General features: G+C 49.0%; 2 protein-coding genes across 2 annotated transcripts; both read right to left on the reverse strand.

The window, feature by feature from the left end:
* Positions 1 to 2,433: 2,433 nt before the first annotated feature.
* Positions 2,434 to 7,799, reverse strand: LOC119284527 (ABC transporter B family member 19-like). The gene is made up of 8 exons (XM_037563650.1): positions 6,865 to 7,799; positions 6,589 to 6,764; positions 6,313 to 6,477; positions 5,915 to 6,225; positions 5,515 to 5,831; positions 5,180 to 5,403; positions 3,131 to 5,059; positions 2,434 to 2,956 (listed from the first exon to the last, which is right to left on the reverse strand). The coding sequence occupies exons 1-8, from the start codon at positions 7,751 to 7,753 to the stop codon at positions 2,609 to 2,611; spliced, it is 4,359 nt and encodes a 1,452-aa protein (XP_037419547.1). The 5' UTR covers positions 7,754 to 7,799; the 3' UTR covers positions 2,434 to 2,608.
* Positions 7,800 to 7,873: 74 nt separating this feature from the next.
* On the reverse strand, positions 7,874 to 12,934 carry LOC119284528 (protein FAR1-RELATED SEQUENCE 5-like). Its single transcript, XM_037563652.1, has 5 exons — positions 12,827 to 12,934; positions 12,060 to 12,162; positions 9,664 to 11,526; positions 9,519 to 9,578; positions 7,874 to 8,174 (listed from the first exon to the last, which is right to left on the reverse strand). The coding sequence occupies exons 2-5, from the start codon at positions 12,120 to 12,122 to the stop codon at positions 8,067 to 8,069; spliced, it is 2,094 nt and encodes a 697-aa protein (XP_037419549.1). The 5' UTR covers positions 12,123 to 12,162; positions 12,827 to 12,934; the 3' UTR covers positions 7,874 to 8,066.
* Between the last annotated feature and the right edge of the window lie 11,267 nt (positions 12,935 to 24,201).

A 24,201-nucleotide genomic window follows, 5' to 3' on the forward strand; every position in this document is an offset into this window, starting at 1 on the left:
TACTCTACGACCAAAGATAATAAAAGCGTAGAGGACACGTCTTCGATCTTTTCCTACGAGAGGCAATAGCAATCCGATGTAAGCCTAAGCATCGAGAACCTGAAACATATAGCACACGATTAGACCACAAAGGGTTGTCATCATCATCCAAAACATAAAGTAGGGAAATGCCCTTTCAACACCGAAACAACATATTTTTCGCTAATCAAAATGAAAGCGTAAAACTTGTGCCTAGCTTATATTTAAAGACATTATGCCACAAAAAACTAACTACCTATGAATTGGGGAGTTCAGTTACTAAGATGTTTAATGCACTTAGCACCTCATCTAAGTATCTTTGCATTGGAAGATGCCTAATTGATTTCATTTAGTAGAACCTAGATTAATTTCAGCATTTCTAGCATTCTGCAATAAAGTTGCATTGCTAATTAAGTACAACAAAGGAATTATTAACACCATTCTTTTAGGTGTACCAAGTGTCCAGGTTCTTCGATAGTCCTACCATCTCTTTGGATCCTATTGCTTATCCAGGTTGCAACTACTTGGCCCCAAGTTTTCCTAAGTTTTGTAGTATCTTTTTGAGTAGCTTTGTCACATAGCATGACCTCCACGATAGTTACCATTTGTTGGTCTATCTCACTCAGTGCAATCTCTTGATTATTATCAATTTTTTCATCAGAATACTCCTCAAACTGGTTCATGAATTGAATGAATATGTTTTCTTGAGGGGTTTTCAACAGAAACTCAACCAAGCATTTAGTCGAAGGAGCGGGAGCATCTTGAATATTTAGTTTGAATGTGTTCGCTTGTCTTTAAATATTTGTTCTAAAAACTCCTTCATTACCTCCAGATGGGAATAATATAACTGGCACGAGAACTTGGGTATCAATTTTTTCCTACGGCAGTTAGGTCATCAATTTAACCTACGAAAGTGAACTAAGCATAGATGGCCAACTTCTTTGTGGTGGAACCAACCCGCCACTAGTGCTCGCATTTTTCTGAATTTATTTCAGTCTTTTCGTCGATGTTCGTTCAGTGGGAGGAGATCTTCCCTTCGACTACGAGACGTCTGTGGTGACTTCGTCAATCTTAAGATGTGATGTCAGCTCATTACCTCAGAGGTGCTTATAGGGTTAAGGTGTGCGTGCATGCGTTCATAGGGTTAGTATATGGGCGTGTATGTGGGCATCAACGATTGTATTGTGTTATGTATAACATGCCAAAAGAAATATATGTTTAGAAACTTCATTTGACAGCGAATTTAAGAAAATGGCATACACCATATTTTTCGCTAATTAAAACCAAAGCCTAAAACTTGTGCCCGTCTTATATTTTTATACGAAGGGAGTAATATGAGGGAGCATAGTTTTTGCCTCCATCCAATAAAAATTGGATTGGGTTTGGTGGTGAAGGGGTTGGATTCGTTGGTATTATGTCCGGTGGAGTCTGAATCAATCGCTGCTAAATGGCGACGGCCAGCGTACGATCTGTTGATACTGCGCCGTCGTTGCTTACGGGGAGTATCCAAAGACATCACTCCATCAACCACTGCGTCAATAATATGGGTAGCATTAAGCATAGCAATTAGCAACCCAAGCAGAGTAGCTAGGTTTCTTCTATTCCTGACCTATAAGAACACTTGAGCAAGGTGTTATGCTCCTAATAAATGTACTACCAGTGGAAACCTACTTGTTCAGGGTAAGGCGGAAAGAATTGGACATCAAGATAAGGCGATGCACCAACTATTTCATCAAGATATTATGGAAACCAAGCTTGAAACAGCAACATCGCGATGACGAAATGTCAACTTGTAAAGAAAATGACAGTTTCGATATAATCTTTTCGCTCCTCGGCCACAAAATAATGTGGGGGCAGCAATGATTTGCTCCTACCACGCAAGTTCGGTAGATAATAATTTACCAACATATACTAATGAGTGAAGGTCGGTACTCCATAGCATCATAACCAAAAGGTAGAGCGCTGATTGTCTGGGCCTTAACAACTAACCACCGTTAACATGGTGGCCAGTTCCAAATGAGCACCAGAATCTTCACTACACAATTTATATAAATAAACAAAGAATATGCCCTCCCTTATGCGAGATGGATGTCTGTGGAGCTGGCATGTGTTGTTTCGTTCTTCATCTTTCACAAATAATGCCCAGCACGACGACAACAAGTAAAATAACCGGCTCAATGATCACAACAGATCCACATCCAGGTTGCTCACCGAATCCATCTCAACTGATACCATGGCCACATCAATCCGCTTAATTAACCCCATCATCTCCAAGAGCAGCTCGCCTGTCTCGTCGAACAAGATTTCTCATCTTATTTGCTAAGTACAGTTTTTCTCCCTAATTTTGTTTTCTCTCCATTTCGCGGCATCATTATCAGCCGTCCGGCTGGAGTTCATATATTGTGAAAATGGACGTCTCATCTAATCCTTGTATTCTCGCAGAGTTTATTCATCATCTTGTGGTCTAGGTAAGGTAACATTGCCGAAATAATATATTGACTACCTACTAAGAACTTGGTCACGTAAAACACGTCAAAAAATAATGTTCATATTACTGAACACTGGGATCAGTTCGTAGTTCTGTACTCCTCTACGCGAAGGCCTGCGCCTCGATCTCGGCCTTCACCATGGCGGCGTAGAGGCCGTCGCGGTGGTTCGCGAGGAGGGTCTCGTGGCTGCCGAACTCCACGGTCCTGCCGGCGCTCACCACGGTGATGCGGTCGGCGTCGCGGATCGTGGAGAGGCGGTGCGCCACCGTGATCGTCGTCGCGCGCCGCGACACTCGTCGCAGCGCCTCCTGCACGTGCTTCTCGGACTCGAGGTCCAGCGCGCTGCTCGCCTCGTCCAGGAGCAGTATCCTCGACTGCTTCAGGACTGCTCGCGCGATGGCGATCCTCTGCTTCTGACCACCTGACAGCTGCACCCCACTCTCCCCAACCTGCCAAAAATAAGCAGTTAGTATATAATGTCTAAAATGTGTGAAAACCATGTAAACAACATTTTAATTTACAAAATGTTTAGTTTTGAGTAAATACAAGTGTTAAGATTGGCATTGGAAGTTGAGATTAATGAGCAGTTTTTTTAAGAACAATTTGTGAGCAGTGGTACCCACTTGAGTGTCGTAGCCTTGGGGAAGCCCAGCGATGAACTTGTGGATGTTGGCCTCCTTCGCAGCATTCTCGATTTCGGCCCACGCGGCCTTCGGGTTGCCGAACCCAATGTTTTCCCTGATAGACCCACTGAACAGGGCCGGCTCCTGGCCCACCATCGCGCACTCCCCCCTGAGCCACTTGAGGTCCAGCTCCCGCACGTCCATGCCGCCCACCGTCACGGTTCCCCCCAGCGGGTCGTAGAAGCGCTGCACCAGCCACACCACCGTCGACTTGCCGCTCCCGCTCGGCCCGACCACCGCCACCGTGCTCCCGAACTTCACGCGCAGCGAGAAGTCGTTCAGCACCGTCACGTCCGGCCGCGACGGGTACGCGAAGATCACCTTCCTCAGTTCCACGTCCATCGGCTTCCCGTCCTTGATCGTCCGCCGCTTCGTGCCCTCCTCGTTGATCGTCGGCCGCCGCTTCAGGATGGACAGTATGCCGGCGATGGCCGTCGGCGCGCCGGAGGTGTCCGGGGCGAGCCCGGCCAGCTGGCCGACGGAGAAGGAGCTGAGGACGAGGATGAGGAAGATCTTGGACACGTCGCCGAAGGTGGACCAGCCTTTGGTGATGAAGTAGGCGCCCGCCCAGAGCGTCACCGTGTACGCGCCGTACATGGCGCCCTGGGAGAGGCCGAGGATGATGCCCATGTACTGCGACTTGCGCTGGGCCTTGGCCGAGGGGCCGTCCAGCGCCCGGTTGAACGTGCCAACGATGCCGCCCTGCGCGCAGAGCGCCGCGACGGTGCGCACGTTCGACACGGCGCCCGCGGCGATGCTGCTGGCCCGCGCGTACGCGGCTTCGTCGGACCTGGCGCCGACGTTGATGAGCAGGTTGAGGTAGCTCGCGCCGAGCGTGAGTGGAGTGCATGCCATGGCAATCAGTGTGAGGCGCCAATCCAGCCCGAAGCATATGCCGAGGCCGACGCCGGCGGAGCCCACGGCCATGAGCAGCACGGCGTACCGGTCGCCGAACATGGAGCGGAAGGCGATGGCGTCCCTGGCGAGCCGTGTCACGAGGACGCCCATGGCATTGTCTTCCTCGTCGAACCACGCGGGCTCCTGGCGCATGATGGCGCGGAAGAGGCGGTCGCGGACGCGCATGGTGAGCCGGGCGCCGGCCCAGCCGCAGAAGCCCTGCTGCCCCGTCATGGTGAGGATGCAGGCAAAGCCGAGACCCACGACGGCGAGGGCCAGGTACCCGATCTGCCGCCTCATCTTGTCCGTGTCGGGGTCGAAGTACACCTGGACGGCCTGGCCCAGGAGCAGCGGGAACACGGAGAACACGGCGCCGGCGTTGATGCCCATGAGAAACCCCAGGATGAGCAACGGCCCTTCCTGCCGCTGCAGCTCCCATATGTCAGAGACGCTGAACTTGGCGGCGGCCTTGCGGCCGCGCGCGTCCTTGGCGTCCGCCTCCTCCTCCTCCTGTATCGCGCGAATGCCGCCGTACCTCGACTTGGAGACCGACACGTCGTACCCCGAGTTGTCGGTGAAGCTGTTGTACCCCGCCGCGCCGGGCGTGCCAGGGGTGCCGGGGGCGACGGCAGGGTCGGACCTGCCGCCGTCGGAGGCGAGCTTGACGAGGCCGGCGTAGGGGCCGGCGCGGGCCATGAGGTCGGCGTGGCGGCCCGACTCGACGACGGCCCCGCGGTCGAGCACGGCGATGGTGTCGGCGTTGCGGACGGTGGCGAGGCGGTGCGCGATGACGAGGACGGTGCGGCCGACGGAGAGGCGGTCGATGGACTGCTGCACGACGGCCTCGGACTCGGCGTCGAGCGCGCTGGTGGGCTCGTCCAGCAGCAGGATGCGCGGCTCCCGGATGATGGCGCGCGCCAGCGCGATGCGCTGCTTCTGTCCCCCCGACAGCTGGGTCCCACGGTCACCAACCTAAATAAACCAAGAAAGAATTTGTTTAGGAGATTCTGGCGGGCCCATTGACAGAGACAGACTAGTGAGGCCATCATCAGCATCGGCATCATCATCAGTTTGGTTAATGGATCTAGTCACCTGCGTGTCGTAGCCGTCGGGGAGGCCGAGGACGAAGGTGTGGGCGTTGGCCTTGGTGCAGGCGGCGATGGCCTCCTGCCTCGTCGCGTTCTCCTTGCCCATCATCACGTTCTCGATGATGGAGACGGCGAACAGGATGGGCTCCTGGCCGACCAGCCCGATCTGCGACCGGAGCCACTTGAGGTTCAGCGACCCCAGGTCCTGGCCGTCCAGCGTGATCGTCCCTGCACACAACCAACACGATACAGTTTGCATGAACTTCGATCATCCATCGTACGTGCAACCATGGTACGGTGGCGCACGGGAATGAGCGGTTCCATGGTGATTGTACGTACCTCGGGTGGGGTCGTAGAACCTCTCGATGAGCGCGAACACGGTGGACTTGCCGCCGCCGCTGATGCCCACCAGCGCCAGCATCTTCGCCGCCGGGACGATCAGGTTCAGGTTGTAGAGGATGAGCGACTCCGGGCGCGACGGGTACGCGAACTCCACCTCCTTGAACTCCATCCTGCCCCGCACCGCCGACAGCGCCCGCCCGCCGGCGCCGTACGGGTCGATCTCCGGCTCCCGGTCGATGATCTCGAACACCCGCCCGGCCGCCGCCGTCCCCTGCGCGAACTGCGCCGAGTACGACAGCGACAGCGCCAGGCCCCTGCACGCACGAACGCACACCATTTCCAAAGTTACAGCCAGCGAACAAGCCTAGTGACAGAGAAAGTGATGGCGCGTTGGCACCGGCGTCGTGCTTGCCTTCCTCCGACCATGACGCCGAAGAAGCAGGCGATGGCGTCGCCGCCCTTGATCTCCTGCTGGGCGACGAGCTTGGCGCCGTACCACAGCGCCAGCGCCCACTGGGAGTAGGTGACCAGGTAGATCATGCCCATGCCGGCGCCCTTGGCGAAGCCCATCTTGACGCCGATCGGCGACGCCTTGCGCAGCCACTCGGCGTACCGGTCGGCCAGCCGCTCCTCCATCACGAACGACAGCACCGTCCGGATCGAGCTGATCGCCTGCTGCGCCACGCTGCCCGCAGGTTGGTACGACGCCTAGTTGATCCATGATGATCAGAAGTTCAGAACCAAGTCCAGACTGCATGTTTGTTTTCCATCAGTCTATGTTCAGACACTAATTACCTCTTCGTTGGCGGCGAGGCCGCCGTATATGGCCTTGTAGGCGATGCCGCAGGCCATCATGACCGGCGTGACGGCCAAGACGGCGAGCGCGATCCGCCATGAAGTTCTGAACCCGACCACGTAGCCGAAGATGAATGTGAAGACGTGATGCACAAACCCTGCCATCTATATATAGATGCACAAGTACAGCAGTTCAGGCAGAGTGCTACGAGGATTCAGATATATTTTGCCGATCGATACGAACAACGTGCATCAGCAATTGGTAATCTTGGTTACCTTCTCCCCCATGACTTCCTGGATCTGCGCGACGTCGCTGGAGATGCTCTGCATCACCTCGCCGGTGCTCACCTCCGTGTCGAAGAAGCCGATCTCCTGCCGCAGCACCGCCTTGAGGTACTCTCGCCGCACCCGCAGCGCCGACCTCTCGCCCACGATCCTCCAGCACATGATCTCTGCGCCAACCAACGCTCATCAGTACTAGCAGTAGATCCATGCATGACGAATGACATGTCAGTGTGCCATGGCTCAGAACGAGAGGCACGATGTGCTCACCGAGGTACGCTCCGATGACGACAACCACGGCGAGGATGACCATGTACACGCTGATCTGCCGGACGTCATTCATCATCTGCGACTTGTCGGAGGCGACGATCTTGTTGACGAAGTTGCCGAAGAGGTACGAGTACCAGGGCAGCGAGCCGCCGTTGATCATGGCGCCGATGCACCCGAGCACGAGCAGCACGACGTCCATCGGCGTCGAGTACTTGAACAGCCCGGTGACGCTGACCGGCTTCCCGGCCCTCAGCTCGACCTCGCCGTCGTCGTCGTCCTCGTCGTCGAACTCGTAGCCGCCGCCGGCGTCGTCGCCGTAGTACCGGCTCCGGCTCTGGCTGTAGGACGTGGCACTCACGTCGTAGCCGAAGCTGGGCACGTCCCGCTGCACGGGGGCGGGGGTGACGTAGAGCTTGTTGTGGTTGTCGCGCGAGAAGGAGACCTCGCGGGACACCGGGGTGCGCGCGCCGGCGCCGGCGCCGTATCTCACCATCGCCCTGTCCACGGCGCCGCCAGCGCCAGCAGGGGCGACGGACGCGGCGATGCTGCAGTCGTCGTTGCTGGCGAAGGAGACGTCGGGGGCCACGGCGGCGGCCCGGCTCGCGTCCGTCACGACGCTCTGCAGCTCGAGCCGCTTGCCGGCGACGGTGCTGACGGCGCCGCTGGGCCGGTGCACCGTGGACATGGACGACGAGCGGTCCCTGTGTGTCCGTGCCCCGGACCGGCGGGACAGGTAGTAGTCCCGCGCCGTGCGCTGGAACAGCGCCGGGCCGCGGCGGGAGGCGGCGTCGGAGCCGGCGAGGCCCCAGGGCCCGACGGCGGCGCCGAGACCGTGCGGCTGCGCCCACGACGTGTCGGGCTGCCAGGACACGGAGCTCTGCCACGACATGTCATCGTAGCCGCCACCCCCCCGGCGGCGCTGTCCGCGCGGGGCGCGCCCGCCGGCGAAGGAGGTGGAGTTGTCCGGGGTCGGGTAGGGGCTGCGCGCGCCCTGGCGCCGGCGGGCCTGCCCTTGCGGCTGCGGGCCGGAGCGGGAGAAGGAGAAGTCGGCCATGGTCGCAGCTCCAGGAGGTGGCGTTGGGTCCGATGATAAAAAGGGGTTCCCGCTCTCGGGTGTAGCTCCCGATGCTCGCCGCTTGGTCGGCAGTCGCCGGACAGACGGCACGGCCCTTGGGCACGACGCCGCGCGCTGTGTCCCTTTTCTACTGCCAGGTGCCTGAGCCAGGATCAGCAACGGTACATTTGCGCTGCGATTTGACTGTTTCGTGTGCGGTGACGTGAGGAATGCGCCGTGCTTGACATGATTCTGCCTGCATATGATACGTACTTGATGATTTACCAAGTCCGAGCTGTGCGGTGGGCATAGCTATGCGCGACGGCTTCGACAAATGGAGACGGAGATAGGAACCCTGTTGCCAGGCTCCACACGATGCTTGTTTCTTTGATGTGATCAAAGCTCTCAACGCCGATGTCCAATGGATTATTATTGTTTAATGGATGAATGTACTCGGATATGTACTAGACAGGGTTGGGAGTATAGCGGCCTGCCACCAAGAACACATCTTCGTGTCGATCGCCTGGAGCGTGATCCGCTGGCCTATGAGCTGAGCCGCGCGAGACGGTCCAAATTTCGTCACCGGCGCCCACGACGCCCCATGAAACCCGTCCCAGAATATCCCCAGCTAGCCTACGAACAGCCCCTTGTATACTACTTACTGCAGTAAGATTTGGAAAGCAGCACTATGATTATCTGACTCGCAAAGCAAGCGAAAAGAAAAGAACAGTATGATTATCTGCTGTCTTATTCGTTTCAAAACACGGTTCTTCATTTCCTCAAAAAAAAAAAAACACGGTTCTTCAGGTAGTGCTGCGCCGGCCGGTCAATAGCTTAATGTTTGTTTGGTCGGTCATCTTCCAAGTGGCGAGGAAACAGCACTGTTTCATCACCGCTGCTTACCTAGAAAGTGTCATGTTCAAAGGAAAGCAGGCTCGTGGATTTCATCTATTTGGTTAGGTGCACTCACCCAGTCAAGCCATGGGAATCAGTATGCACAGCCTCTACGGCCGGCTGAAAGATGAGTAAAAATGAGCAAAGCAAGTCTGCTCAGGTGATGAATCTAGATGTACAAAGGATGAGTAAATTGCATAGTAGCAACTCTATATTTCATATTCGCCCGTTCAAAATGCTAGCAGCTTAGTTGGTTCATAGTTCGAATCTTTATTACCACTCAGAGCTAACCGAATTTCTACACCGAAACAACTCCAGTCAAATTACTTGACTATTATTACTACTTTACAACAGACAGTCTATATTTCTACTACAAGAATTCGGGGTTTTTGGAACAACAGGGCGAAAGCCTAATCCCAGTTTCTCATTCAAAACCCGTTTCATGGTTTAGGGGGAAACCTCCGACAAATGGCTGCTGGTTCATCCCGGCTAAAGGGGTGTAGCCCTGTAGTAGGAAAACTACAAGTCAGAAAAGCGTAAACTATTCCAGTCTCTATAATTTTGTGAGTAGTTAATCGGAGGTGGAACAGCACTGAGCACATGTTAACAATACTGTGACGAAGGTAAAACCAATAATCATGATTTGAGAAGTTAAAGTGCTGTAAACAACTTTACATATAAATTCAGTTCAACCAATGTGCCATACCTGGTTTCCATTGGCATTTCCCTGAAGGGCTTGGTGGCCGAAGCTAGAAACAGAAGCGGCCTGTGATTGTCATGTGTACCATTCTCAGCCCGAATTAAGAATCAGAATTAACTTCTCAATTATATGTTTTACTTGATCAACTTACATGGTCATGGTCATTATTTAAGTGTGATTGTGGTTGATTTATAATTGGCACAGGGACATTTAAACGAGAGCTTGGAGTTTGCAAAGCGCCATCACTCAAGAACTCTTGATTGCCTCTGTCTGCAGACTTTGCATCCTTCGTCCATCTTCTCATCAAATATTTTTGTGGCAACTCCTTTATATTTCTGAAATCAAGGACTTTCAGCACATGGCAACACTGGATACCCATTGATTCGATTTTTTTACAACTGCAAGCTACAGATAAGTCACTGGAGTCAAACCTAACATAGTGTTCCCCAGGTCTATCTGTTACTGCTACTCTATAGTCCGATGCAGTTCCCGACTCCCCACAACTGTAGATCACTGAATCCACAAACATCTCAAACTCTCTGCGAAATTTTTCAAAAACCACAGGTGTGTATATGTTGGCAGCTTGTTTCAGCATTTTCGAGGGAGGTATTCTCGGGAAGCTTTGGCTTGCATGAAAATCAGCTTGTAGCTCTGCATAGCGATGCTCATCCAACACTCTTTCATAGTGCTTGAAGAAAGACAAAAAATCAAACTGTGGACTCAAGTACTTTCTCAAGACATTGCTAACACACTCTAACTGCAATGAACCATTTATATCTGCGGTGAATACATGTCGATTGTACGCTGATGCCCATTTATCTCGATCTTCGAATAACTTATGAAGCCATTCATTGTTTCTTAGATCATACTTCTCTAGCATGGTTCTCCATCCTACCAAGAAACCCTCTTCATCCTCATAATCATAAACACATCTGCTGAAATCCTTTGCAAATGTTTTAGAGCCTTGGAAGATGTGATTAAGGTGTTTGACAGTGTTTTGGTACACTTGCCATGGGCAAAGACAGTGAATTGTACTTGGCCATACTGCGCTTATGGCAGCACTTGCTGCAATTGATTGATCTGTCAAGATTGTTTTTGGCTGCTTTCCATCTGTAGCAATCTTGAACGTGTCAAACAACCACTTGAACGATTCCACTGATTCATCATAAAGCAAAGCAGCACCAAATATGGAGATTTGCTTGTGATGATTCACTCCAAGGAAGAGAGTTAATGGCCTTCCATGTGCATTTATCTTGTAGGTTGTGTCCAAACAAACCACGTCACTGAAGTAGCTGAAATCAACTCTAGATTTGGAATCGGCCCAGAAAATGTTGGTCAGTTTGTCATCCTCATCAAGCTGGACAGCATAAAAGAAAGACGGATTGTTTAGCTGCATGCTCTGCAGGTACTTCACAACACCTCCTGCATCACCAGGTTGCATATTTTTCGTACGCTTTGAACAAAGGGAACTTCTGTAATCTGCAGGGAGGAAATTAACATTTCTAAAAGCTCCTGCCTGCTGTCCTAAAGAGCCACCAGAAAACCTTGACGGTGTTGTGGAATCTTCTGAGGAATTGCATTCAGTTGTTTGTACCTCAGTAAGCACCCTCTGAGATCTCAGCATATGCATGGTTGATGGGGGTGCTGGCTGATGGTTATGGTCTGCTACAAATTCAGCAATGCGATATTTATTATAGGATGTAATCTTAATTATCATCCGTGCGGGGCATCCTATTCTTGTTTCTGGCCTTGGCCTCTTAACTTTATTAGCTCCTTTTTTGTCCTTACGGAAACCCTCCCTCGAGCATACAAAGGTCCTTGATCTTGTGATGTTGTCAGCTGATTTGTCCGATGAACTCTTACGAACACTAAAGCCGATGTGTCCAGCATACCTGTTATAAAATTCATATGCTTTGTCTTCATTGTCAAATTCCATGCCGACTTCAGGCACCATTTTTGCAACAGGAACATCATCTATGGGGGTGTCAGAATCAATAACTTTTCTCAATTTTCCCTGCTTGCATCCAAATGATTAATGATTTAGCATGCTAAACAAAACATAACTGTCGGGATATAATATACTCTCTGCTTATGTTGACTATGTATATGATCTTTTTAAGAAACATTTGACTATGTAAGGTGTTGGCCATGCTATATTAATACAAAATATGCCGCTCTACTATGAATCAACGAGAATCGTTATGTCAAAAGTATATGCAAGTTTAAAATACACAATTCAAGCTCCAGAAAAATTGAAGTCAACAGAAAAGCTCTTCTGACCCATACTAGCCAATGTTCATCAAGTAGAAGAACAACAGAGTTTTCACAGGAACATTATTTTTTAGTTCAGTACAGAGCACAAGACAAACCTTATAGAAAGAAAAACGATGGGTGATTCAATGCGATATGAATCTATGAACAAGCACAGGAATTGTAGGCCCTATAAGCCACAACATGAGTGAGCGAAATTGATTAAACACACTAAGCCAACACAGATGAAAGTGAATAAGTACCAAACATAAGTGGTCATGAACACACAGTGCCTACCTTTGCCCATGCTATTCCACATGCATTGCATAAAGTCCGCCGTCCCATCGGTCCACGACGCATATGAGGCGTTGCATTTGCGCTAATTCCACAGCGTAGGCATCTGAATAACTATAACAAAGGAGTTAGAAATTATCTCACTGCCACAGGAATGCAGTGTTGAGGCCCTGATTGAAGAAAAGAAGTAAACATGTACTAAGTCACAGCATTCTCTTGACACTACAAAAATCACACACATGTTACACCCTTGCTATTGCATAGTAAGAGGCAGAGTATTGTAGACAAAATAGAAACTCAACTATTGTGTGTCATATGCAGTGGCCATTCATGGATGATTACTAGTTTCTCACACCCATGAAATGAAAAGACGGCAAGACGCTATACACTATGCAGTGAACAGGTGAACAGCTGGTCACTCTGTTAGTCTATGAGTGCAGGTCCAATTTCCTCAACTACAGAATGCACCTAAAACAAAGGTCCCATTTCCACAATTGCAGAACGCACTCATGTAAAGGCTAAATGGACTATCATTATACCTATAATACGTATTATCAACAAATCTCTATTCTCACACAGACAAGATTTAGCAGTACACATGCTGAACTTTTACTAGCCTCCAAGCCACACGGTGACACTTCCTATTTCGCATAGATTTGGGCACATCCTCTTCGAGTTAATGTCAATGTCAAAATCGGTTGCGCAGACAAAAATCTTGGCACTGGACAGCTGAATGTAAAAGACAGTATATGTTCCTTTGGTTTCTTCACCTGGTAGGCTCGTCCACCCTGTCGTCTCCTTCACCATCGCCGACACCGACACCAATGCCCCCTCGCCCTCGAACTCCATGCTTACCAAACAGGAACCAGAGAAGCGAAATTTAGCTGGGAATAGGCACCCCGCAGGAAATAAACCTGCCACAGACTGGAGGATGGATGGGATTGGAGTATCCGTCCTAGAAAGAAAATGGACCAGAACAGAGCTCTCGGGACAACCCAAGCAACCTAGAGTTGGTCGGCGACGGAGGAACCGATCCAGGTCCGGTGGATCGCCGCTGCGGCGAGAAATGGCGGGAATCGGCGGGGGAATCGGTTGGATTCGGGGGTTTAAAGCTAGGGTTTTGGGCGCTGGTGCGGGGCAGGGAGCCGGATTGGGATTTGGTGTGGGAGATGGGATACCGGGGGCACGGCGACGGCCGACGGAGCGCTCTACGCCTGCCACGCGCGCACCGCCTGCTACCAAAGTGGGCATATCGGGTAGTTCGCCTCTTTTTCTCTGTTTGAGCAGGGGTAGTTCGGACATTTACGCCCTGTTCCGCGCCGGAGCGGAGCGGGCCGCAACCTACTCCCTCCGTTCGGAATTACTTCTCTCAAAAATAGATGTATCTAAATGTATTTTAGTTCTAAATACATCCATTTTCGAGACAAGTAATTCCGAACGGAGGGAGTATTTTCTTGGAGTGGCTGATGGGTCGCTCCGTTCGCTCCGCGAAGCTGAATGACTGACGCTTAATTTTCAGTGAAGTTTTCTTTTTAGCAGAATTTGCAGTAAGTTTGTCCATGCAATTCAGGCAATTGAGCGAAGCCGTGAAGGGAAGAAGTTCAAAGCGACAACACAACTTTTTTCGAGAAGAGCAAGAGTACATATACATTGAAATTGTCCAAACCTTACAAGACCTTCCGGGCACAATAAGGAGAAAAATAACACATAGGTCATTGGGGGTATATCGACGTCTTTCATTTGCATTCGTTGGCGACACGCCGTGAGGACAGTTTGCCCCCTCTAGTTTTTATAATAATCACACAGCCAAGGTAACATTGTTGATGCAGCGGCTGGGAAGTCATCCGTCAGAGCCAAGGCCAGTGACAATGACCTGAGGATCAGATCATCATGGTGCAACACGTCACGCTCACTTCAGCCATGCATAATTCAAATCAACTAGTAATCAAGTGTGCATTAGATCAACTTAATTAGAAGCATTGTATCTCATTTTACTCTTTTGGTGCATCTATTCAAAGATCTCACGATAAGGTAGCCACTTCCTCATGGCGGAGTTATAACTTTATTTCAAAAATCATTTTTATGTTATGTGAGATATCTGAACATGTTGTGGTCCAAGTAAATATAAACCAAGCTCCAATACATCAGTGATGAGCTACTGCTATAGCAATGGGGTAATGGTGCAGTTACTCGACCTTTTCGATAAACATTCATCATGAATCAATGTCTTTACCTAATTGTGCATATTATTGTCATCACAATGTCATCAGTATAGTTAATAAGTTGTCATTCTAACAATTACCGCTAGAACACTGGTATGGTTAACATTCAGGTTAGCCATCGTAACAACGGTGTAGTTCATATAGCCGTTTAGGTAAAAGAAATAGTTACCACCATAGTATCTCCAGGTTATAATTACTATAATAATCCTGATGTAGTTAATCAATTGTCCATGTTGTCTTTGTCGTTATGCGACACCTAAGTAGTTAATCTAATTTTGAACACCACCACCATTCATGAATTACTGAATGTAAACTGATAGGATATAGTATTAGTTATTGAGTAAAACCATCGAATACCCAACATACGCCAAAACCACGTACTTTGATGTCCTCGAATGTCCAAACTTCACATAATTTTGCATGGAGTGCACGCATGGGAGCATCTTGCATCACAAAAAAATAGATTTATTTTTTGTTTTTTACTGTTCACCGGGTGCATCTGAGCTCGGGTTCCAGATTGAATTATGATGGATCACCCCTTAGTGTTATATCCGGTATGTAATGTTACGAGATCCTCAAATTATGGGGTGTGTGAATAAAAGAAGACATCCCGTACAGTGGAGATGAATGTCTTACAAAACTCCTTTTCCTCTTTTACATTTATCTCCCTTCCCCCTCCCCAGTTATGCTATGAGATACCAGTAAGATGGCGTCATTGTATATGTGGTAAATTGAATTGTTTTCAGTCTAGCTTTTGTTCCTACAGTTTTATGATTCAAGGTAGAATAGATAACTCTTCGAGATTGCAAAGTATAACCTTTTGTGAAAACAAATGTTTAATGTAAAAATAACATCGGGCAAGGGGGTTTGCTTTCAATGGGGGGTAGATTAACTCTCGTTGAAACTTGCATGAGTAATGTCCCTAGCCATTTACTTTCCTTCTTTAAATTACCTAAACGTGTAGGCAAGAGAATGGATTTCTTCCGGACTCGCATGGTTTGGCAAGAGAAAGAGGGGGTGACTTACATTTCTCCCCTAGGGTTTTTCTAGGGTTCCACTTTCCTCCCGCGGCGACCGCGAGAGTTCCCCTATCTACCTCTGGGTTCCCACCAATTCGAGCGCGGATCTGACACGGCCGCGATCTAGACCGCATCCTGGTACGACTGCGTCTGTTGTGGTCGTGTTGCATGGCTGGAAGGGAGACGATGACGCCGGCGGCGGCGAGCGGATCTGGCGGCGGTGATGGAGAAAATAACAGGGAAACAGGGCCGAACTTGGATGACAAGTTTGCGGGTCTGAACCTGTATGAAGAGGAGGAGGAAGATCTCGATCTCTCTGCAGAGATTGATGGACTTGCACAGGAGGTCAGATGGATAGCGATCTTCAGGGTTCATACTGTTGGGGAACGTTGCAGAAAAACAAAAAATTTGCTACGGTTTCACCAAAATCCATCTAGGAGTTCATCTAGCAACGAGTGATAGGATTGCATCTACATACCTTTGTAGATCACGCGCGGAAGCGTTCAAAGAACGGGGATGAGGAAGGCGTACTCGACGTGATCCAAATCACCGGAGATCCTAGCGCCGAATGGACGGTACCTCCGCGTTCAACACACGTACGGTCAGCGTAACGTCTCCTCCTTCTTGATCCAGCAAGGGGGAGAAGAGGTTGAGGAAGATGGCTCCAGCAGCAGCACGACGGCGTGGTGGTGATGGAGCTGTAGTACTCCGGCAGGGCTTCGCCAAGCTCTATGGAGGAGGAGGATGTGTTGGAGAGGGAGAGGGAGGCACCAAAGGCGTGGTTTAAGAGGCCCTCCTTCCCCCACTATATATAGGGAGCCTAGGGGGGGCGCCGGCCCTAGGAGATGCAATATCCTAGGGGGGCGGCGGCCAAGGGAGGAATCCCTCCTCCCCAAGGCACCTAGGAGGTGCCTTCCCCCTTTAGGACTCTTCCTTTCTTGATCTCCTGGCGCATGGGCCTCTTGGGGCTGGTGCCCTTGGCCCATATAGGCCAAGGCGCACACCCCTACAGCCCATGTGGCCCCCCGGGGCAGGTGGCCCCACCCGGTGGACCCCCGGGACCCTTCCGGTGGTCCCGGTACAATACCGGTGACCCCGAAACTTGTACCGACGGCCGAAATAGCACTTCCTATATATAATTCTTTACCTCCGGACCATTCCGGAACTCCTCGTGACGTCCGGGATCTCATTCGGGACTCCGAACAACATTCAGGTTACTGCATATACATATCCCTACAACCCTAGCGTCACCGAACCTTAAGTGTGTATACCCTACGGGTTCGGGAGACATGTAGACATGACCGAGATCACTCTCTGGTTAATAACCAACAGCGGGATCTGGATACCCATGTTGGCTCCCACATGCTCCTCGATGATCTCATCGGATGAACCACGATGTCGAGGATTCAAGCAACCCCGTATACAATTTCCTTTGTCAATCGATATGCTACTTGCCCGAGATTCGATCGTCGGTATCCCAATACCTTGTTCAATCTCGTTACCGGCAAGTCACTTTACTCGTACCGTAATGCATGATCCCGTGACCAGACACTTGGTCACTTTGAGCTCATATTGATGATGCATTACCGAGTGGGCCCAGTGATACCTCTCCGTCATACGGAGTGACAAATCCCAGTCTCGATCCGTGTCAACCCAACAGACACTTTCAGAGATACCCGTAGTATACCTTTATAGTCACCCAGTTACGTTGTGACGTTTGGTACACCCAAAGCACTCCTACGGTATCCGGGAGTTACACGATCTCATGGTCTAAGGAAAGGATACTTGACATTGGAAAAACTCTAGCAAACGAACTATACGATCTTATGCTATGTTTAGGATTGGGTCTTGTCCATCACATCATTCTCCTAATGATGTGATCTCGTTATCAATGACATCTAATGTCCATAGTCAGGAAACCATGACTATCTGTTGATCAACGAGCTAGTCAACTAGAGGCTTACTAGGGACATGTTGGTGTCTATTATTCACACATGTAGTACGATTTCCGGATAACACAATTATAGCATAAATAAAGACAATTATCATGAACAAGGAAATATAATAATAATCCTTTTATTATTGCCTCTAGGGCATATTTCCAACAGTCTCCCACTTGCACTAGAGTCAATAATCTAGTTACATTGTGATGAATCAAACACCCATGGAATTCTGGTGTTGATCATGTTTTGCTCTAGGGAGAGGTTTAGTCAACAGATCTGCTACATTCAGGTCCGTATGTACTTTACAAATATCTATGTCTCCATCTTGAACATTTTCACGAATGGAGTTGAAGCGACGCTTGATGTGCCTGGTCTTCTTGTGAAACCTGGGCTCCTTGGCAAGTGCAATAGCTCCAGTGTTGTCACAGAAGAGTTTGATTGGCCCCGACGCATTGGGTATGACTCCTAGGTCGGTGATGAACTCCTTCACCCAAATTGCTTCATGCGCTGCCTCCGAGGCTGTCATGTACTCCGCTTCACATGTAGATCCCGCCACGACGCTCTGCTTGCAACTGCACCAGCTTACTGCCCCACCATTCAAAATATACACGTATCCGGTTTGTGACTTAGAGTCATCCAGATTTGTGTCGAAGCTAGCGTCGACGTAACCTTTTACGACGAGCTCTTCGTCACCTCCATAAACGAGAAACATTTCCTTAGTCCTTTTCAGGTACTTCAGGATATTCTTGACCGCTGTGCAGTGTTCCTTGCCGGGATTACTTTGGTACCTTCCTACCAAACTCACGACAAGGTTTACATCAGGTCTGGTACACAACATGACATACATAATAGAACCTATGGCTGAGGCATAGGGGATGACACTCATCTCTTCCATATCTTCTACCGTGGTCGGACATTGAGTTGAGCTCAATTTCACACCTTGTAACACAGGTAAGAACCCCTTCTTAGACTGATCCATATTGAACTTCTTCAATATCTTATCAAGGTATGTGCTTTGTGAAAGACCTATGAGGCGTCTCGATCTATCTTTATAGATCTTGATGCCTAATATATAAGCAGCTTCTCCAAGGTCCTTCATTGAAAAACTCTTATTCAAGTAGGCCTTAATGTTGTCCAAGAGTTCTTTATCATTTCCCATCAAAAAGTATGTCATCTACATATAATATGAGAAATGCTACAGAGCTCCCACTCACTTTCTTGTAAACGCAGATTTCTCCATAAGTCTGTGTAAACCCAAACGCTTTGATCATCTCATCAAAGCGAATGTTCCAACTCCGAGATGCTTGCACCAGCCCATAAATCGAGCGTTGGAGCTTGCACACCTTGTTAGCATTCTTAGGATCGACAAAACCTTCCGGCTGTATCATATACAATTCTTCCTTAAGGAAACCATTAAGGAATGCCGTTTTGACGTCCATTTGCCATATCTCATAATCGTAGAATGCGGCAATCACTAACATGATTCGGACGGACTTTAGCTTCGCTACCGGTGAGAAAGTCTCATCGTAGTCAACCCCTTGAACTTGTCGATAACCCTTAGCGACAAGCCGAGCTTTATAGATGGTCACATTACCATCCGCGTCCGTCTTCTTCTTAAAGATCCATTTATTTTCTATGGCTCGCCGCTCAACAGGTAAGTCAGTCAAAGTCCATAATTCGTTTTCATACATGGATCCTATCTCGGATTTCATGGCTTCTAGCCATTTGTCGGAATCCGGGACCGCCATCGCTTCTTCATAGTTCGAAGGTTCACCATTGTCTAACAACATGATTTCCAAGACAGGGTTGCCGTACCAATCTAGTGCAGAACGTGTCCTTGTGGACCTTTGAATTTCAATAGCAACTTGATCTGAAGTTTCATGATCATCATCATTAACTTCCTCTCTAGTCGGTGCAGGCACCTCAGGAACATTTTCTTGAGTTGCGCCATTTTCCGGTTCAAGAGGTAATACTTCATCAAGTTCTACTTTCCTCCCACTTACTTATTTCGAGAGAAACTCTTTCTCCAGAAAGGATCCATTCTTGGCAACAAAGATCTTGCCTTCGGATCTGAGGTAGAAGGTATACCCAATAGTTTCTTTAGGGTATCCTATGAAGACGCATTTTTCCGACTTGGGTTCGAGCTTTTCAGGTTGAAGTTTCTTGACATAAGCATTGCATCCCCAAACTTTTAGAAATGACAGCTTAGGTTTCTTCCCAAACCATAATTCATACGGTGTCGTCTCTACGGATTTCGACGGAGCCCTATTTAAAGTGAATGCGGCAGTCTCTAAAGCATACCCCCAAAAAGATAGCGGTAAATCGGCAAGAGACATCATAGATCGCACCATATCTAAAAGAGTGCGATTATGACGTTCGGACACACCATTACGCTGAGGTGTTCCAGGCGGCGTGAGTTGTGAAAGTATTCCACATTTTTTAAGTGTGTGCCAAACTCGTGACTCAAGTATTCTCCTCCATGATCTGATCACATGAACTTGATTTTCCTGTCACGTTGATTCTCAACCTCACTCTGAAATTCTCTGAACTTTTCAAAGGTCTCAGACTTGTGTTTCATTAAGTAGACATACCCATATCTACTCAAGTCATCCGTGAGGGTGAGAACATAACGATAGCCACCGCGAGCCTCAACACTCATTGGACCGCACACATCAGTATGTATGATTTCCAATAAGTTGGTTGCTCGCTCCATTGTTCCTGAGAACGGAGTCTTGGTCATTTTACCCATGAGGCATGGTTCACACGTGTCAAATGATTCGTAATCAAGAGACTCTAAAAGTCCATCAGCATGGAGCTTCTTCATGCGTTTGACACCTATGTGACCAAGGCGGCAGTGCCACAAGTATGTGGGACTATTATTATCAATCTTACATCTTTTGATACTCACACTATGAACATGTGTAGCATTATGCTCGAGATTCATTAAGAATAAACCATTCACCATCGGAGCATGACCATAAAACATATCTCTCATATAAATAGAACAACCATTATTCTCGGATTTAAATGAGTAGCCATCTCGAATTAAATGAGATCCTGATACAATTTTCATGCTCAAACTTGGCACTAAATAACAATTATTGAGGTTCAAAACTAATCCCGTAGGTAAATGTAGAGGTAGCGTGCCGACGGCGATCACATCGACCTTGGAACCATTCCCGACGCGCATCGTCACCTCGTCCTTCGCCAGTCTCCGCTTATTCCGCAACTCCTGCTTTGAGTTACAAATGTGAGCAACTGCACCGGTATCAAATACCCAGGAGCTACTACGAGTACTGGTAAGGTATACATCAATTACATGTATATCACATATACCTTTCGTTTTGCCGGCCTTCTTGTCTGCTAAGTATTTGGGGCAGTTCCGCTTCCAATGACCACTTTCCTTGCAATAAAAGCACTCAGTCTCGGGCTTGGGTCCATTCTTTGGCTTCTTCCCGGCAGCTTGCTTGCCGGGCGCGGCAACTCCCTTGCCGTCCTTCTTGAAGGTTTTCTTACCCTTGCCTTTCTTGAACTTAGTGGTTTTATTCACCATCAACACTTGATGTTCCTTTTTGACTTCTACCTCTGCTGATTTCAGCATTGCAAATACTTCAGGAATGGTCTTTTCCATCCCCTGCATATTGAAGTTCATCACAAAGCTCTTGTAGCTCGGTGGAAGAGACTGAAGGATTCTGTCAATGACCGCGTCATCCGGGAAATTAACTCCCAGCTGAGTCAAGCGGTTATGTAACCCAGACATTGTGAGTATGTGCTCACTGACAGAACTATTTTCCTCCATCTTACAGCTGAAGAATTTGTCGGAGACTTCATATCTCTCGACCCGGGCATGAGCTTGGAAAACCATTTTCAGCTCTTCGAACATCTCATATGTTCCATGTCTCTCAAAACGTTTTTGGAGCCCCGGTTCTAAGCTGTAAAGCATGCCGCACTGAACGAGGGAGTAATCATCAGCACGTGTCTGCCAAGCGTTCATAACGTCTTGGTTCTGTGGGACGGGTGCGTCACCTAGCGGTGCTTGTAGGACATAATCTTTCTTGGCAGCTATGAGGATGATCCTCAGGTTCCGGACCCAGTCCGTGTAGTTGCTGCCATCGTCTTTCAGCTTGGTTTTCTCTAGGAACGCGTTGAAGTTGAGGACTACGTTGGCCATTTGATCTACAAGACATATTGTAAATATTTTAGACTAAGTTCATGATAATTAAGTTCATCTAATCAAATTATTTAATGAACTCCCACTTAGATAGACATCCCTCCAGTAATCTAAGTATAACATGATCCGAGTTAACTAGGTCGTGTCCGATCATCACGTGAGACGGACTAGTCAACATCGGTGAACATCTTCATGTTGATCGTATCTTCTATACGACTCATGCTCGACCTTTCGGTCTTCTGTGTTCCGAGGGCATGTCTGTACATGCTAGGCTCGTCAAGTCAACCTAAGTGTTTGCATGTGTAAATCTGTCTTACACCCGTTGTATGTGAACGTTGGAATCTAACACCCGATCATCACGTGGTGCTTCGAAACAACGAACTGTCGCAACGGTGCACAGTTAGGTGGAACACTTTCTTGAAATTATTATGAGGGATCATCTTATTTACTACCGTCATTCTAAGTAAACAAGATGCAGAAACATGATAAACATCACATGCAATCAAATAATAAAAGTGACATGATATGGCCAATGTCACATAGCTCCTTTGATCTCCATCTTGGGGCTCCATGATCATCTTGTCACCGGCATGACACCATGATCTCCATCATCATGATCTCCATCATCATGTCTCCATGAAGTTGCTCGCCAACTATTACTTCTACTACTACGGCTAACGCGTTTAGCAATAAAGTAAAGTAATTTACATGGCGTTTCTCAATGACACGCAGGTCATACAAAAAATAAAGACAACTCCTATGGCTCCTGCCGGTTGTCATACTCATCGACATGCAAGTCGTGATTCCTATTACAATAGCATGAATATCTCATACATCACATATATATCATTCATCATTCATCACAACTTTGGCCATATCACATCACAGAACACTTGCTGCAAAAACAAATTAGACGTCCTCTAATTGTTGTTGCAAGTTTTACGTGGCTGCAATAGGGTTCTAGCAAGAACGTTTTCTTACCTACGTGAAAACCACAACGTGATTTGTCAACTTCTATTTACCCTTCATAAGGACCCTTTTCATCGAATCCGCTCCAACTAAAGTGGGAGAGACAGACACCCGCCAGCCACCTTATGCAACTTGTGCATGTTAGTCGGTGGAACCGGTCTCACGTAAGCGTACGTGTAAGGTTGGTCCGGGCCGCTTCATCTCACAATACCGCTGAAGCAAGATAAGACTAGTAGTGGCAAGAAAGTTGACAACATCTACGCCCACAACAAATTGTGTTCTACTCGTGCATAGAGAACTACGCATAGACCTAGCTCATGATGCCACTGTTGGGGAACGTTGCAGAAAAACAAAAAAATTCCTACGGTTTCACCAAGATCCATCTAGGAGTTCATCTAGCAACGAGTGATCGGATTGCATCTACATACCTTTGTAGATCACGCGCGGAAGCGTTCAAAGAACGGGGATGAGGAAGGCGTACTCGACGTGATCCAAATCACCGGAGATCCTAGCGCCGAACGGACGGCACCTCCGCGTTCAACACACGTACAGTCAGCGTAACGTCTCCTCCTTCTTGATCCAGCAAGGGGGAGAAGAGGTTGAGGAAGATGGCTCCAGCAGCAGCACGACAGCGTGGTGGTGATGGAGCTGCAGTACTCCGGCAGGGCTTCGCCAAGCTCTATGGAGGAGGAGGATGTGTTGGAGAGGGAGAGGGAGGCACCAAAGGCGTGGTTTAAGAGGCCCTCCTTCCGCCACTATATATAGGGAGCCTAGGGGAGGCGCCGGCCCTAGGAGATGCAATCTCCTAGGGGGGCGGCGGCCAAGGGAGGAATCCCTCCTCCCCAAGGCACCTAGGAGGTGCCTTCCCCCTTTAGGACTCTTCCTTTCTTGATCTCCTGGCGCATGGGCCTCTTGGGGCTGGTGCCCTTGGCCCATATAGGCCAAGGCGCACACCCCTACAGCCCATGTGCCCCCCCGGGGCAGGTGGCCCCACCCGATGGACCCCCGGGACCCTTCCGGTGGTCCCGGTACAATACCGGTGACCCCGAAACTTGTCCCGACGGCCGAAATAGCACTTCCTATATATAATTCTTTACCTCCGGACCATTCCGGAACTCCTCGTGACGTTCGGGATCTCATCTGGGACTTCGAACAACATTCGGGTTACTGCATATACATATCCCTACAACCCTAGCGTCACCGAACCTTAAGTGTGTAGACCCTACGGGTTCGGGAGACATGTAGACATGACCGAGATCGCTCTCCAGTTAATAACCAACAGCGGGATCTGGATACCCATGTTGGCTCCCACATGCTCCTCGATGATCTCATCGGATGAACCACGATGTCGAGGATTCAAGCAACCCCGTATACAATTCCCTTTGTCAATCGGTATGCTACTTGCCCGAGATTCGATCGTCGGTATCCCAATACCTTGTTCAATCTCGTTACCGGCAAGTCACTTTACTCATACCGTAATGCATGATCCCGTGACCAGACACTTGGTCACTTTGAGCTCATATTGATGATGCATTACCGAGTGGGCCCAGTGATACCTCTCCGTCATACGGAGTGACAAATCCCAGTCTCGATCCGTGTCAATCCAACAGACACTTTCGGAGATACCCGTAGTATACCTTTATAGTCACCCAGTTACGTTGTGACGTTTGGTACACCCAAAGCACTCCTACGGTATCCGGGAGTTACACAATCTCATGGTCTAAGGAAAGGATACTTGACATTGGAAAAACTCTAGCAAACAAACTATACGATCTTATGCTATGCTTAGGATTGGGTCTTGTCCATCACATCATTCTCCTA

The sequence above is a fragment of the Triticum dicoccoides genome, chromosome 4A (assembly GCF_002162155.2).
Source record: "Triticum dicoccoides isolate Atlit2015 ecotype Zavitan chromosome 4A, WEW_v2.0, whole genome shotgun sequence".
Classification (NCBI taxonomy): domain Eukaryota; kingdom Viridiplantae; phylum Streptophyta; class Magnoliopsida; order Poales; family Poaceae; genus Triticum; species Triticum dicoccoides.